General features: G+C 41.9%; 1 protein-coding gene across 2 annotated transcripts in view; it reads left to right on the top strand.

Annotated features, from left to right (window-relative positions):
• The window catches only part of KCMF1 (potassium channel modulatory factor 1), a 63,209-nt gene that overhangs the window by 47,422 nt on the left and 581 nt on the right, over positions 1 to 15,206 (top strand). For both annotated transcript variants that reach the window (XM_060237075.1, XM_060237074.1), the window contains exons 3-7: positions 1,803 to 1,942; positions 10,096 to 10,186; positions 11,854 to 12,039; positions 12,825 to 13,107; positions 15,129 to 15,206. The exon at positions 15,129 to 15,206 is cut by the window's right edge and continues 581 nt beyond it. In XM_060237075.1, coding sequence (XP_060093058.1) covers positions 1,803 to 1,942; positions 10,096 to 10,186; positions 11,854 to 12,039; positions 12,825 to 13,107; positions 15,129 to 15,206 — 778 coding nt within the window. The remainder of the gene's footprint in view (positions 1 to 1,802; positions 1,943 to 10,095; positions 10,187 to 11,853; positions 12,040 to 12,824; positions 13,108 to 15,128) is intronic.

Genomic DNA, 15,206 nt, shown 5'->3' with positions numbered 1-15,206 from the left:
TTTCAAACAAGAAATCCCAGCCCCACCACCTTGACTGTTTTGAAGTGTGTTATTAAGAAAGTTCTACTGAGTGCACACCTGCATGTATGAATTGATTCACAGCATGCTGCCGTGATAGTTAAGCAGATTTCATTTTAAATAAATTTGTTGAATTGTTTTAATTTTTTTTAAATGTCAGCGTTCACATGTTCACAGGAATCTGTGTCTTGACAAGTGACATTGCTATAATGCCAGATTCATGATGCAAAAGCTACAGTTGCATCCTTTAAGACACCCAGTTTAATAAGTGGTGAGAGAGAGATTTCAGATGAATGACAAGCCTCTGAAATGATTGCTGATGGATAAGCCAAGTAATGGCAACACAACTTTATACCCCTGCCAAAATCTGTTGAGAATTTTGATGCACTCTCAAAACCTTCTGCTCTTCCATATAGAAATTGCTCTTTTGCAAGTATGAGAACTGTATTCATTGAATAGAGTGAGGATTTTTAGACTTCCTAATTATGCTCTTTGGTTGAACTTGTGATGGACTTCTTAGCTTCCTGCCATGGATACCAGCGTCTAGTGCCCTTGTTATAAACAGTACTGCTGCTACTTATGTGGCCTCATCAAAAGCTGCTTAAGTGCTGCAGTCTTGCTGAGCACCAAGCACATTCTTTAAGTACTGCCCTAGTTCTAATAACTGTGCATAAGCAGTTTGTGTTTCTGAGGGGGCTTCAGTTGAAGAGAGGTATTACATTTGAACTTCCCTCATCCTGTATGCCCAGCAGCACACAAGGAAGAGGAATTGTGGTTCTCTCTGCCCATCATTTCTGCTTCTTGTATTTGGACCTGCTGCCTCTAAGTGGGAGTTTACTGTTCTAAGGCTTCAAGGAGCTCTTAGAATATTCTGCAAAGTTTTGAAGGTTGCACTCTTGGCTGGTGCAGATGTAACACTTCCTCCTAACTGCCGTTTTCCAGTTGGGAACCAGCTTTACAGCAACTTCTCTCATTTCCACTGCCCCACTCTCCCTGTGGTGTTCTGATTCAGAAGTTGACCGTGATTAACACTGGTGTTGTGGGAAGGGGGGTGATTTGCCGCAGGAAGCAAGCCTGTGTTCTTAGGACTAGCCCACTCAGGCCCATGGAGACTCTGCTTGACCTTCTTTAGGCTCAGTCTACTGAGCACTGCTCTTTACAGTTAATATTCATGTCACTGGGGTTTGTGCAGGAGTACTTGAAGTTTAAGCTGGTGCATTTTTTTCCCCTTTGAGTGATAGGTTTTGACTACATACAGTCACTTAAGAATTGAGAGATGTCACCCCATAGTGATATGACTCCAGCGATCTGCTACCACTTCAGAATTTGTTGTGAGAGAAAGGAGAGATGATTCATAAAGTACTTTTAATTATTGTCTAAAATGATAGGTCTTGAAGGAACAGCATGCAAATACCTTAATATGCTGGCATTTTGAAGCATTCCATCATTGGGATAATTAGTCGTAGGACATAAGTCCTGGACTTAATATGCTGCTAGATTTCTTGATGGATTCTTAAATTTGAACTTTTTTCTCTCTGGGTAAGGTATGGGATTGGCAAAGGGGGGTAAACTTGTAATTAAGTTGTATCACAAAAGCCTAGCATGAATTCAGAAGTTAAAATCTATACATCAGCATGACTCCAATAGACTATAAAATTGACATATACTTACGCTAGGAATGCAGATTTTGGCTCAGTTGTCAATTAAAAGTTCTTCAGAGTTTTTTGTTCCCCCTACCTTATAAATATAATCCTTCATGAGCCCAAATATTTTTGTTTTTCCAGATTTGTACTATGGTGGAGAAGCTTTCTCTGTAGAGCAGCCACAGTCTTTTACTTGTCCTTATTGTGGAAAAATGGGTTATACGGAAACGTCTCTTCAAGAACATGTTACTTCAGAACATGCAGAAACATCAACAGAAGTGGTAAGCATAAATGATTTCTGAATGACCCCAGATGTGAAAGCTTCAATTCCATCCACCATATTAGAATGAGAATTTTAATTCCGTTCATAAATATTCCCCGCTCCTTAGTATCAGCAACTTCTGTGTTTGCGCCTCATCAACCATCCCAATTAGTTTGGGGGTCTCCCCCCCCCCACAAAAAGACCTTTTCTCTGTGCCAGGATCCAACTATTTACAAATTGAGAAGAACATGTGGTAAAAATTCTGTCACTTTTTAATCTCCAGATGTGTCTGGATACAGCTTTGACTCTGGGTAAGACTCTGGGGAATATTTTCCGTGTTCATTGTAATAAAAAGCCTGCATTTTGGTACATCAAGAAGAAAAGCATAATGCTACTTAATATTTGCATAGCACTTTGGAGTGTACAGAGTGCTTCACAGGCCTTATCTTAAGGAGCCTTTTTGCAGTTCTGTCAGGTAGACCAGCATCATTGCCCTGTATGGTGCAGCTACAGGGCTGAGACTGAAAGGACAGTGGCCTGGCTCAAATCACATGTGGAATTCAGGCGGCCTGGCTCAATCCTCAGTTCTTGGACAGTGGTTAAGAGTGGTGGACTCTAATTTGGAGAACCAGGTTTGATTCCCCACTCTTCCACATGCTGCCACCTGGGTGACCTTAGATCAGTCACAGTTCTCTCAGAGCTCTCTCAGCTCCACCTATCCCACAGAGTGTCTGTTGTGGTGAGAGGAAGGGGAGACATTTGTAAGCCTCTCTGAGATTCCTTTGGACAGTGAAGGGTTGGGATATAAAACCAGCTCTTCTTCTTAGCTAAGTCTCTCCACCAACTCTTAGAAAAACAGCACCTTTGCTTTGTGGGTTTGCCTTGGTTCTCTGGTTTTGCCTTGTTTTGTTTACAGCAGCTCAGATATAAGTAGATAAACATGTACACCAATCTCTTAGTGCAATTTTCAAATAATTTCCTTCCACAACTGGTGAGCAAGACTGTTATCCAGTTGAAGAACACTTTGTTTTTCATGTAGCTGCAGCTAAATATATTTATTTATTATTAGAAATCTCCATATAAGTGCCTTGTTGAGGAGATGATGGAAATGCAAGTTTAAAACCACTATCCAGTGTTAGAAAGAAAACTTAATGTTTTCTTTCCTCCACACCCCCCCCCCCCACAACCACATTGCAGGACAACCTAGAAAGGCATTTTGTATATTGCTGATTTGTGTGTATAATTGTTATGCCTCAGTGAATTGTACCAAAATAGTGAGTAGAAACCTGCCTTTTTAATACTGTTTTTAGGTGAGCAATTTTTATGAGTAAAATCCAGGGACAGAAATTTTATAGCAGTGCAAATTAACAAATTAACAGGCCTTGTTCTTTTGATTCTGGTATTGAATGAACAGGACCTAGCTTTGAATATGCTATTCTTTTTATATCCAACATCATTCTTACGAGGTTTGCTAATGTAACTACTTCTGCTATTTGTCAAATTATTTAAGATTTATCTTCAAAGGATTTCCCCTATTCTGTCTCACTGCTGTTTAGATTTTTGCACCAAGACAAAACATCTGTTGTAAATATGATCCTGAATAGTTCAGTTATGCCTCTTGGCCCTAAACACAAAATAAGACGGCAACAAGATTGTAGGAATACATCTGGAAATGTGCACTCTTTTATTTGCTCTTCTAATAGGTGCAGACCCTGAAATGAATCATGTATGATACTTTATAGATGTTATCAGACACCTTTAAATAATTACAGTTGTTCTTGAGCATGCTGGGAATGCAGTTCTGTAGGCATTATTATTATTTTTTTATTTTGGGGGCTGGTTGGATTGTCCACTGATATTCTGTGTTAAATTGATCAGTACTGGAATGTAAGTTCTGATTGATTCCACTGGGTGGCAGTAACGTTACAGAGAGGTCGATCACTAGTCTGTCCTGGATTTTCTTGTGCTTAAACTGGCTGTCTCCTGGTGTCCCAGGTATTGTTCCAGGGTGAACTGTTCCTTTAAAAGTTGAATGGACAGCAGTCTTATTCACAAGCAGTCAGAACAGGGAGCCACATCTGCTTTCTGCCATGCAGAATGTACTCTGCCTCAGGTGAACAATCTGGCTTCTTATAAGCACCACCGCTGTTTTTCCTGTGCCAGGTCTTTAGATCCTGCTGTGTTTGTGGCTGGGGCACTTGAAAGAGTGGCAGAGGAGTCACCTTGGAAAGGCTTTTGTAGTGAAATGTGATCTAATACACAGACATATTTCTTAAAAGTTTTCGTTGCACAGTTAGTAGCGTGATGCAAGTTCTACCCACAAGTATTGAACACATTCAGGATGCTCGGACATTTACCTTTGTGTTTGAGGGTATATGATGCTTCCTGTATTTTAAGGCAGGATGAGACAAATGGTCACGTTTTTTACTCTCAGAACTTTAGTTAACAAGAAAGATGGTAGAAAGAGGCCTGTACTGGATCTCTGGGATTTGAACAAATTCCTGAGTGTACCAAAATTCCACATGACTACCCTAATGCAAGTTCTCTCACTTCAAGTTTATTTCAATTTATATCCCGCCCTTCCCACCGAAGTGGCTCAGGGCGGCTCACAGCACATAAAATCTAACATAAAATTATTGAATTTAAAACATCTTACACAGTTAAAACAGTAAAATAAAACATATAACAGCGGTCTATTAAAACTACACTCAGTTTCCAATGCCAGTTAATTATAGGCCAGCCGGAAGAGGGCTGTCTTACAGGCCCTGCGGAACTGGCCAAGGTCACGCAGGGCCCTCACTTCTTCCGGCAGCTGGTTCCACCAGAAAGGGGCTGTTACAGAGAAAGCCCTGTCCCTGGTAGATTTCAGGTGGGCTTCCTTTGGCCCGGGGATAACGAGCAGATTTTGAGATCCCGATCTCAGTACTCTCTGGGGAACATGTGGGGAGAGACAGTCCCTAAGGTAGGCAGGTCCTAGGCCATATAGGGCTTTAAAGGTAATAACCAGCACCTTGTACCGAAGTCAATATATTATTGGCAGCCAGTGCAGAATCCGGAGCCCCAGCCGAATGTGCTCCCATCTTGGGAGCCCCAATAACAACTGGTCAGCGGCATTCTGCACTAACTGCAACTTCCGGGTTCGGCACAAGGGCAGCCCCATGTAGAGGGCATTGCAGTAGTCCAACCTCGAGGTGACCGTTGCATGGATCACCGTTGCTAGATCGTCATGCTCCAGGAAAGGGGTCAACTGCCTCACCCGCCTAAGATGAAAGAATGCAGACTTAGCAGTGGCTGCTATCTAAGCCTCCATCGTTAAGGAAGGCTCCAATAGTACCCCCAGGCTCTTGACCTTGTGCGTCCCTGTCAAAGGCGCACCGTCAAAAACTTGCAGGGGGATTTCCCCTCCCGGAGAGCCACAGGTTTGTTTTGCTGTGGTAAATTTGAATGATACATATTTTCATGCTGTCATTTCTCAGAATGATAGAAAATATCTCTGCTTTTCGTGTGGTAATTCCCATTTTCATTACGAAGTCTTGACCTTTGGGGTCACCGCAGCGCCAAGGGTGTTTTCCAAGTGCATGTCAGTAGTGGTTGCCCATCTCAGCCTCCAGGGTTACATGGTGTATCCCTACCCTTGACGATTGGTTAATTACAGCGCCATCTAGGTCTCTGCTCCAGGACCAGGTCACTCTGACTCTGGATATCTTGTGAGGCTTGTGGCTGATAGTGATCCTACAAAGATCCTGGCTAACTCCTTCACAAACTTCACTGTTCCTATGGGCCAACCTGGATATGAAGACAGGACAAGGATCTTTCGTAGGTGCAGAGATTCCAGAAAAAGAGGTTTCAGTCCCTCCTCTGAGGCCACTCAGAAGCACTTGGCCTCATCACCGCAGTAGTCCCACAGCCTACATATGAGACCCCTCCAAAATTAGTGTTTGAGGAAATGCTTTTTAAAAAAACATATAAGTTTATTGAAAATTCCAAGTTATGCAGAACTTTGTTGAATGAAGTGGCATCAAGTTGATTAATTCCACACATAACACAATTCTACTATGCATATACTAGAGTATATATAACCTTGCAGCACATATTATTTAGAATTTTAATATAAAGTCCAATTCACCAATAATAAATAAATATCCTATTAAGGATAAGTTAATTGATAACTGGGCCAGAATTTTTGACTCTTAAGAGTATTGGCTTGCTCCACCCCAAACCAAATGAAAGGGGATACTTAAATAAAAAGAGAAAGAGGAGATAGCATAAGTTAGAATAATTATAAGTTAGAAATAATTATAGTGAGAGAAATTGAAGGTAATTTGTGTTAATAGGTAAGATGTTTTTAGATTTAGTATATTCCAGAAATGGAAACCATTTTTCTTCAAAAGATGTGACCCTGGGGTAAATGTTGGACTAGGAAAGTTGTGTCGTGATTTTCTGCATGATTAAAATGTCCCAAATTATGTTGTTTTTATATCTGATTCTCCCTGGAAGCACTTCTCACTTCCTAGATCCGTTTTACAGCCTCTGTCATTCACAACCTCTGCAGGGGTTGCCCTGTTGGAGCTCCATGCTCCTCAGATAGGCTCTGTTCTCTTTGGGAGCCTTGTTGGAGTGCAAAAGAGTCCTCATTGCTACAGACAACACCAGGTCACAATCTTATGTATACAGACAAGGTGGTACAGTTAAGGATTCTGTTTTAAGAGGTTGCATTCAGATATCAACTTACACATTTTTCTAAAAATATATATTTCTTAATAGAAATGAGATTTAAATCAGTAACATGAAGGAAAATGTTTTTAATTCCCCCCCCCCCCCCCCAGTGCCTAGTCTCAAACTAGAATTTTCCTATTCAGATATGCGTGCAGCCTTAGTTTGTTTTGTGGGGAAATGGCCCTTTGTTGGGAATTTGCTCACCCTCTTCATCAGAACAAGGGCAGCAATATAGCTTCTTTCATTCACTGAGCATTTCATTCCTCTGTTGAGGTTATGCAGCTCACTCAAATTCCTGAGAGGTCACCAAATAAGGAACTTGGCTGTTTCGAGCAAAGGAAGGAGATGTATCCAGCTTTTCCCATGGAAAGGTTACCTCTGTCCATTTCTTGATGTGCTAATTCCTGACCATTCAGTTGGCCAGGAGAGTCAAAGCAGTGTTATGCCTAGCCCTGAAACAAGAAAGGATGACCAAGTTTAATTTTCTCCTGAGGGAGGGAGTCTGGCTTGATCAAACACTGGATTGGCACAGTCCAGAAATGGTGAAGTGTTTTTTTAAAGCATTAACTTTCTTTAGTACAGCTAATTTGCACATGGAATTCTGGCATACATATAGTTCATTCTGTATCTTCTGAAACAGTGATGTGGTGAGCATCTTGTAGTCTGGTTATGGGGAAAGCCCTGACAGATTTAGAATTGTCTTTGGAACTGGGGAGTTCTAGCACATACTCTTTCACAGTCAGAAAGGGTTTCAGAGTTGGTGTGGTACAATCCTATGACAAAGGACTTCACAAAGATGGGGGTTTTTTTGGTTGCTGTTGTTGTTAAAGCATTTGTTCAGTCAGGCTTTATACCACAGTTGATACTGCCTATTGCCTTTGGATCTCTTTGGTGGCAGATAGGAAGACTGTCCTTGGCACAGATATGCTTAAGTTACCAGTAGAGTAGCTGTCAATTAAGATACTGAAATGGGTGTTTGAGAGAGACCTTGGCTGGAAATATCAGTTGGCTTATGAGGAAGCTGCAGGAGCAGCGGAACGCAATTAAAAAGAGGTGGTTGCGTGAAGGCAAGAATTTCTCCTTCAGAAGCCAACAAGCAACAGAGAGACTCCTTTGGAACCTTGTTGTTGAGTCTTAGTTACTCTCTTTGTGAAATGAAGAGACTTTGAGGGGTCCTCCCTGAAATATCACATTTGAGACTTTTGTTTGGCTAAAATGTTCTGAATTTATGATAACTTTTGTATGTTCTTCATAATATATTTAATTTGTACAAACTATTTAAGAGTGTGATTTGCACAATATTTTTGCCATATTTGTATTTTGTATATTGTGCTGCCATTGTCTTTTCTGCTTGAAAAAAGGCAGCAGTTTCATAAGCCCCTTAATGCCCTACTTATTTGACTCCCACTGAGGTGGTACATTGGTATCCATAATTTTCCAGGCTCAGTATTAGCAGTTCTCGTCTCTATCACATCACAGTTTCCATCACATCACAAATGGTTACCCGCGTGTCAGCATTTTTCTGGTGTGTCTGCTTAAACCTGAGGTTAAACGAGGGCATTCTTAACTGAAATGCTAATCTATAAAGTAGACAGAGAGTACTAGATGCATTTGCAAGAATTATGTTTTTATGTGAATGAAAATGTAAAAGTTTGAGAATCATAAGTGTTCATGAACATTATTATGACAGTGTACTCTCTTGCTAGTAATTTGGAGGATATCATTTACAAAAAAAAGTTTGAGGCTGGGAAAAGTACAATTTCAACCAACAATTATTGAAAATGTTATTTTGCTGGACTGAGTTTTATTCCCTTTTTATAGATTGGATGCAAGTTACTGGCTGACAGTACCTCGTATAATCATTTACTACTATTAGGTTGCATTAATAGATTGGGTAAGCAAACCAACCTTGAGGCTCATGAGAAATCTGTTAACAGCTGCATGTTGTAGGTTTAGATTCTTAAAGCAAAGGATCTTCATACTGGAACGTACATTCAGGATGGTAACCAACAACAGAAGTATTTTCAGTGGTGTTAGTATTCTCAAACTTGTTTAGAAAATACTACCAATTGAGATCTTTCCACATTCAAATTATACCATTGAATAGAGGGTTCATATATTCATTTCCCCCCGAAGAAGCTTAAGATGCCTTTTAAAAGTTTATTTTACAAAATTTGTATCCCTCCTTTTCACCCTCACAAGGGCCACTACTTGTGTCTTACTAAAGTAGAGTATTAATGGCATAGCTTCATGCTTGATATTAATGTAAGTTCTTTGTAGGTTTATAAAGCAGAGGAAATAAAGTAATACTGCGCCACCTTGGCTGGGACTGGCTTGCAGTATAGGTGTCTTCTGAATAAAAGCAAAAGGAAAAAATCAGCTTTTCCTTGGTTCAGCTATATTGGTAGCTGAATACAGATCTCTGATCTTTATTGCCTTGATTAATACCCCCCCAAATACTGATAAGGTATTTTTCATGTATTTATTTGGCTCTGTTTATGCTTGAGTGCACATCCCTGCTCCCAAGTAAAAAAATGCAGCACCTCCAGGTAAAACCTCCTTTTAAAATCATCAGTAACTGAAGGGTGGGGCTGAGCAAGTGGAAAAACTTGACTTGTTTGTCAAGGTCTCTCCAATCAAGGAGAACCTATTGGGGCCAGGCCCAGCAGCAACCAACAGTCAAACTTGAATGATTCCGTCAATGTCCCAGTTGTGGAGAAAAGCAGAGTATAAATGTAAATAATAAATACTGTGAAGATGGGAGGCAGATAAAAGGTAGATTAGTGGGTGGAAGGGAAAGAAAGAAAGAGACAGAGAGAGAGGGAGGGAGGGGGAGAGGGGGGGAAGGAAGGAAGGAAAGGAAAAGATACAGGGGCTTCCAGGAGGAGGCAAAATAGTAATAATGTGAGGAGGGGGATACTGCAGAATGTGAGGTGCCCCCCAGGCCTTTATGGATACCCACAACATCACAGGCCTGATGGCCTGCATTGCACAGCTGGGCCAGAGTTTTCCTGGCTGCCATGGGGAGGGAAAAGGTGAAGCTGAAGACAGGGAAGATACTGGTAAATTGGCTGGTGAGTGGGAAGGAAGTAGGGGAAGAGTAGAGGCCATAGGGGTTTTTGGGGAACGGAAAGAGGAGATGGGAAAATGAGATGCCCCCCACAAGTCCCTGCAGGCCTGCTACTTATTAACAACTGTTAGAGGTTGCCAGGAGTTCCTCATGAGTGTTCCTCCAGTATATAATCCTTGCTGGGGGGGGGTTTCCCCCGCTACCTAGTGCAGAGCCTTTACGAATAATGTCTTAGCCTGGAAGCTGGAGTTGTCGGAGCACCACTATTTTTTTCAAACTGATTCCAGACAAAAGCCCAGCAACTTGTGTTCTCTCGGATGGCGTTTTCTAGCAATCGCTTTTCCCTGTTAAAAACTCAGACAGAGCTTCTAATTTTGTCGTTTCAGATTTGTCCAATATGTGCAGCATTACCAGGAGGAGATCCCAATCATGTCACAGATGACTTTGCAGCTCATCTTACACTGGAACATAGAGCTCCTAGAGATTTAATATCCTTGTCCGAGCCAAGAAGAAACAGCAAGACTGTTGTTGCTTTATATATTAATAGCTATCTAGAGGTTAATCTAGAAATGGGTGGTTCTGCTGGCTTATTAGCAGCAATGAGTTGTTTCTCTCCCACCAGTTAGATGTGCCAAAGGAACTTTGTTAGAATACTTCCTAATTACATCAATAACGGCTAACCAAAATTTAATAGTTTCTTATTTTACTTCCTTTAAAGACAGAAGTTATTCAGGCTGAGGGGTCTGTCGTTGTCCACTGTCCCAAGGGTCAGCAACTTTTTATAATTAAAGAACCAAACTGCATCAAAATTCAGAGCAAGAGATAAGAGACCCATTTGTGTAACTGCAAATATACAACTTAACATTACTGATAATCAGCATGTTGATAATAGTCATAATTTTTCTGCAACCCAAATACTGGTTGTGAGTCCACTATTAGAAAGTTGCATGAACCATGTCTCACAATAAGTCAGATATATAGGAGCAATCTACAGGATTGTTTTAGTGTCCTGGCCTAAATCTTCACATTATTTGCAATATGGATTACCGGCACATGTTCACATCTGTTATATCCCTATCGTTAGAGCATATCTAAGAAGCCCTTAGTCCCTTTAAAATATTTGCTATTCCCTAACATACTAGTTAAGAGCCCTGTGGCATAGAGTGGTAAAGCTGCAGTACTGCAGTTGGAGCCCTCTGCTCACGACCTGAGTTCGATCCCAGTGGAAGCTGGTTCAGGTAGCTGGCTCCAGGTTGACTCAGCCTTCCATCCTTCCGAGGTCGGTAAAATGAGTACCCAGCTTGCTGGGGGGAAAGTGTAGATGACTGGAGAAGGCAATGGCAAACCACCCCGTAAAAAGTCTGCTGTGAAAACATTGTGAAAGCAACGTCACCCCAGAGTCAAAAATGACTGGTGCTTGTACAGGGGACTACCTTTACCTTTTTAACATACTAGTTATTCCAATATCCCACCTTCCCGTCCTATATCTCTTAATGTAAAGAGCCAGAAATTTCAGATCCTTGGTCTAAACAAATCTTCAGTCTAAACAGGGCATCTCCCATTGGTGCCAGTGAGTATTTCTTCTGTTTAGAAGAATAACTTTCTGAAACTTGGAGACTCAGATGACTCGCAGTTGTCTACAGTGCCTGTTCTGCTGAATACCTGCTTGCATTGCCCTGTTCTCAGGAGGTAACCTGAATGAGAAGGGGTAATGTCGTATGGGTAATGTCCCCCCACAGTGCAACAGATAGTGCAAGATTTTGAGAATCATTACATGTACAGCTTGAAAAGGGGACTATTAATCATTAGTGGTCTGTGCTTTGGCCACAATGGACTGTATTCATGCACCCCAGTGTTGCTTGGATTGGGTGATACCAGCAGTACCACAAAAAGGGTATGACTGTCATGGGCATCTCTTGCATCATTGGTGGTACAAAAAGAGGATGACAGAATGTCACAAGCCAATCCTTTGCCTTTTGGTTTTACGATGTGCAGACCTGGTTCTAAGCCCCAGAATTCTCTGTTGTATAACTTTGAAACTCTGCAAAGTTAAAAGATTTTCCTCCGATCCTAACATTCCATTCTTCTGATAAAGGTTTTCTGTGTTAGTAACTCCACAGTGTGACCCCTTTTTTTGCCTTAACTCATTGGTTACGATGAATCCAGCGGTGTTCGGCATGTACGTAGAATGTTTCACCCAGGCCGGGGTTTGGGTGGCCCTCGCGCACGTAGATCAAACATGCACTTTACTAGCAGTTCCACTGGTGGGTTTTCATCTTCACAGAGTTCGTATTCTCCAAGCAATAGGGAAGCCATGGATCCTATAGCTGGTAAGCCGCATGAATATTTGTAGCAGTGCACAAGCTTTGTCATCTGCCATTCTTAGGGAACCAGGGGTTGTTTTACACCATGTCTGTTTGCTTTGAGGCTTCCTTCCCTCCTTATCTTGAGTGCCTCCTGCATGACCTCATTCTTCCAGAGGTTCACTGGCTCATCTCTGCTCCCCCAACCCTGCCCCCTCTCATATCCTGAGCACCTTCACTTTGAGCAACCACTGAGTCTTGCTGTCCCTTTCCCCCACCCACTTTACCAGTCAGCCTGATTACCGGAGTTCTTCCGGTATTAAAAGTGTCAAATAATAAAGCTTATGCCCATATTTCATTGTGTTTCTGACTCTGTGTGTTGAACTAAAAGCAGGAGTGCATGTGAATCACTTTTACATACGCCTTAATTTCACTAGATCTCAGGTTAAATATGCATGTATGTTCATATTTTTACTCACTTGGCAAAAAGTGTTCATCCATTTGCGTTTTTAAGGAGTGGTCTCCTTGAAAGATAGTCCTGCAGCCAGCCCCAGTATTTTCCTCTTGTTTGTTTCAGCTCCTGAGTTGTTACAGCATTAGTTGTTGGTTAGGTTGAATAATAGATCATTACAAGGGTGAGAGCTGGGGACTGGGGAAGTGCCTTTTTCTTGTTCCATAACCATGGTAAATTACAAGTGTGTGAGATGGTATTCTGGAAGCAATTGGCTGTGATAATCAGAGGGGGAGCTTCAGTCTTCTGCTGAATGGATTTCATTAGCGCTGTAAGAACTCCTCATTTTTCATGTCCACAGAGCTTTTATCTCAGTTGTCCGGTGTGAGGCGCTCCGCAGGGGGACAGCTCAATTCTTCTGGCCCTTCTGCGTCTCAGTTACAGCAGCTGCAGATGCAATTGCAGTTAGAACGGCAGCATGCACAGGCGGCACGGCAACAACTGGAGACGGCACGCAACGCAACAAGGCGCACCAACACTAGCAGCGTCACCACCACTATAACACAATCTACAGCAACAACCAACACATCGAACACAGAAAACAGTCAGCAGACTATCCAGAACTCTCAGTTCCTCCTTACAAGGTAACTCTAGAAGGACGGGCACCGCTGCTGACCTTATAGGCCTGTGGTAGTCACTTTGCCACCTGCATAATTACCTTTAACCAAAAGAGCCACAATACACTTCCATCCATGACAAGGAGCCTGCACCCCTGGGAGGCTCTCAACTTACCCATTCCTCCTGTGGCCACTCTTTCAAGGTGGCGACCACCTGCCAGCCCCAAGCCCTGCTGGGCAAAGGGCTGACCCACTTCCCTGAAATGGGGCCCATGCTCCACTGGGGAACAGTACTTATGTCAAAGAGCCCCTTGTGACTCTGGAATGACTTGAATATCATTGTCCCAGGCATCAGCATTAGTAGCTTGTCCTAAAGAGGAGAAGGAACAAGGAGAAAAGCTGTTGAGAGTGTCATGCCAATTCTCAAAGCACATACGAACATATGAAGCTGCCTTATATTGAATCAGACCCTCGCGGTCCATCGAAGTCAGTATAGTCTACACAGATTGGCAACTGCTCTCCAGGTTCTAAAGCTGAGGTTTTTCACACCTATTTGCCTGGGCCCTTTGTAGTTGGAGATGCCAGGGATTGAACCTGGGACCTTCTGCTTACCAAACATATGCTCTACCACTGAGCCACTGTCCCTCCCCATAAAGTATCTTGAACAGTATCCCAGTGAGCATTCATTTTTGCTACTTTCCCTGGTTTTGCAAGCTTTTCATTTACTGAGAGAGGTCAGTGTTCCTCATCTCTGTTGAGTTGTGATTAATTGTGCCTGCAAAATTAATTAACGCCTGGAAAATTCTCGTCTAAAGTAGCTTGAAAAAAACAGTAGCTCATATGGACCCATAACTAACAACATTTATTTCACTTCAACAATCATCTATTCCTAGAGTCTTCATAAACTGTAGAACAATACCACATAAGAAGATAACTTCCATCCACGTAATCTCTCTGATAGCTTGCATTTGTAGCAGTAAAAAACTTACTTATCCTCAGAGGGATAAGGTACAATCTACTAAGCTTGTCAGCAAAAGAAAAAAGATGAAAAATAATACAAAGAACCTATTAAAGATGTGAGATAACAGACATCAGTCCCAAGAATCTCCATTTATTGCTATTTTTTTGGTCATTTATTGCTTTTTTGTTTTGAAAATGATTGCCAGGAAAGGGGTGCTACCTTGACTTAAGGAAGGAAGCTTCACAGAGACTTAATGATTTAGAGTACTGGCTTTTTGTAAAAAGGCCTCATGACGCTGATCAGTCGATCATGGCTTATAGAAATAAGTGGAAAACTGGTCTGCAGAAACACCTCTAGAAATAATATCCCCCCCCCCCCCCCGCAAATTGTTAATTATAGCTTCTTCCTTTATAAAGGTAAGAGAAGTCCACTTCAGTTTACTTGAAATATTTGCATACCTTCCTTTTTTCACAAACATCCTAGGACCCAAAGCGATGGTATAATCTTGTCCCTTTTGAATTTTTTCTCTCTACATGAATTAAGGCAGCAATAAGTTTAGATCGTTGTGACTTAATACTGATGGTTTCAGGCAACATAAAAGGCGGAAGCAGTCCACCTTTTGCACAGCCAGAAGTCTCTCCTGTTGAGCAGCTGTGTGCTGGCGCATCTATCTGCTGTACTTCAGACCCGGAGATACAAGCTTGGATATTTGCGCCTTCTAGTTTTGAGCAGAGGCTAAGTGAATGAGTGCGAAGACTTCAGTGGGAGGTGGCAGGGATTCTCTGATGCTATATTTTGAGATTTCTAAACTCCCAAACACACCCGGGTTTTTTACATCTTTTAGATTGCGATCATTATGGGATGCTGTTGCTGAACAGCACCGTAAAATGTTTTAATTGTATTTTATCGTTTGGAATGATGATTATGGATGTTTGAACTAATTGTTAGCTGCCCTGAGTCCACTTGAGGAGAGGGCGGGATAAAAATCTTAAGATAATAAATAATCTTGCTTTAACTAGCCCCGCCGACAAATGCACTCGTTTAGTTTTCAGGGGTTGATCCTCTCGCGTCTCCTCTCCCTTTGTAGGCTGAACGATCCCAAGATGTCAGAAGCTGAGCGTCAGTCAATGGAGAGCGAGCGGGCCGACCGCAGCCTGTTTGTCCA

Source organism: Heteronotia binoei, chromosome 4 (assembly GCF_032191835.1).
Source record: "Heteronotia binoei isolate CCM8104 ecotype False Entrance Well chromosome 4, APGP_CSIRO_Hbin_v1, whole genome shotgun sequence".
Taxonomy (NCBI): Eukaryota; Metazoa; Chordata; class Lepidosauria; order Squamata; family Gekkonidae; genus Heteronotia; species Heteronotia binoei.
The sequence above is the reverse complement of the archived record's forward strand: the minus strand, read 5'-3'. Positions and strand labels throughout refer to the sequence as shown.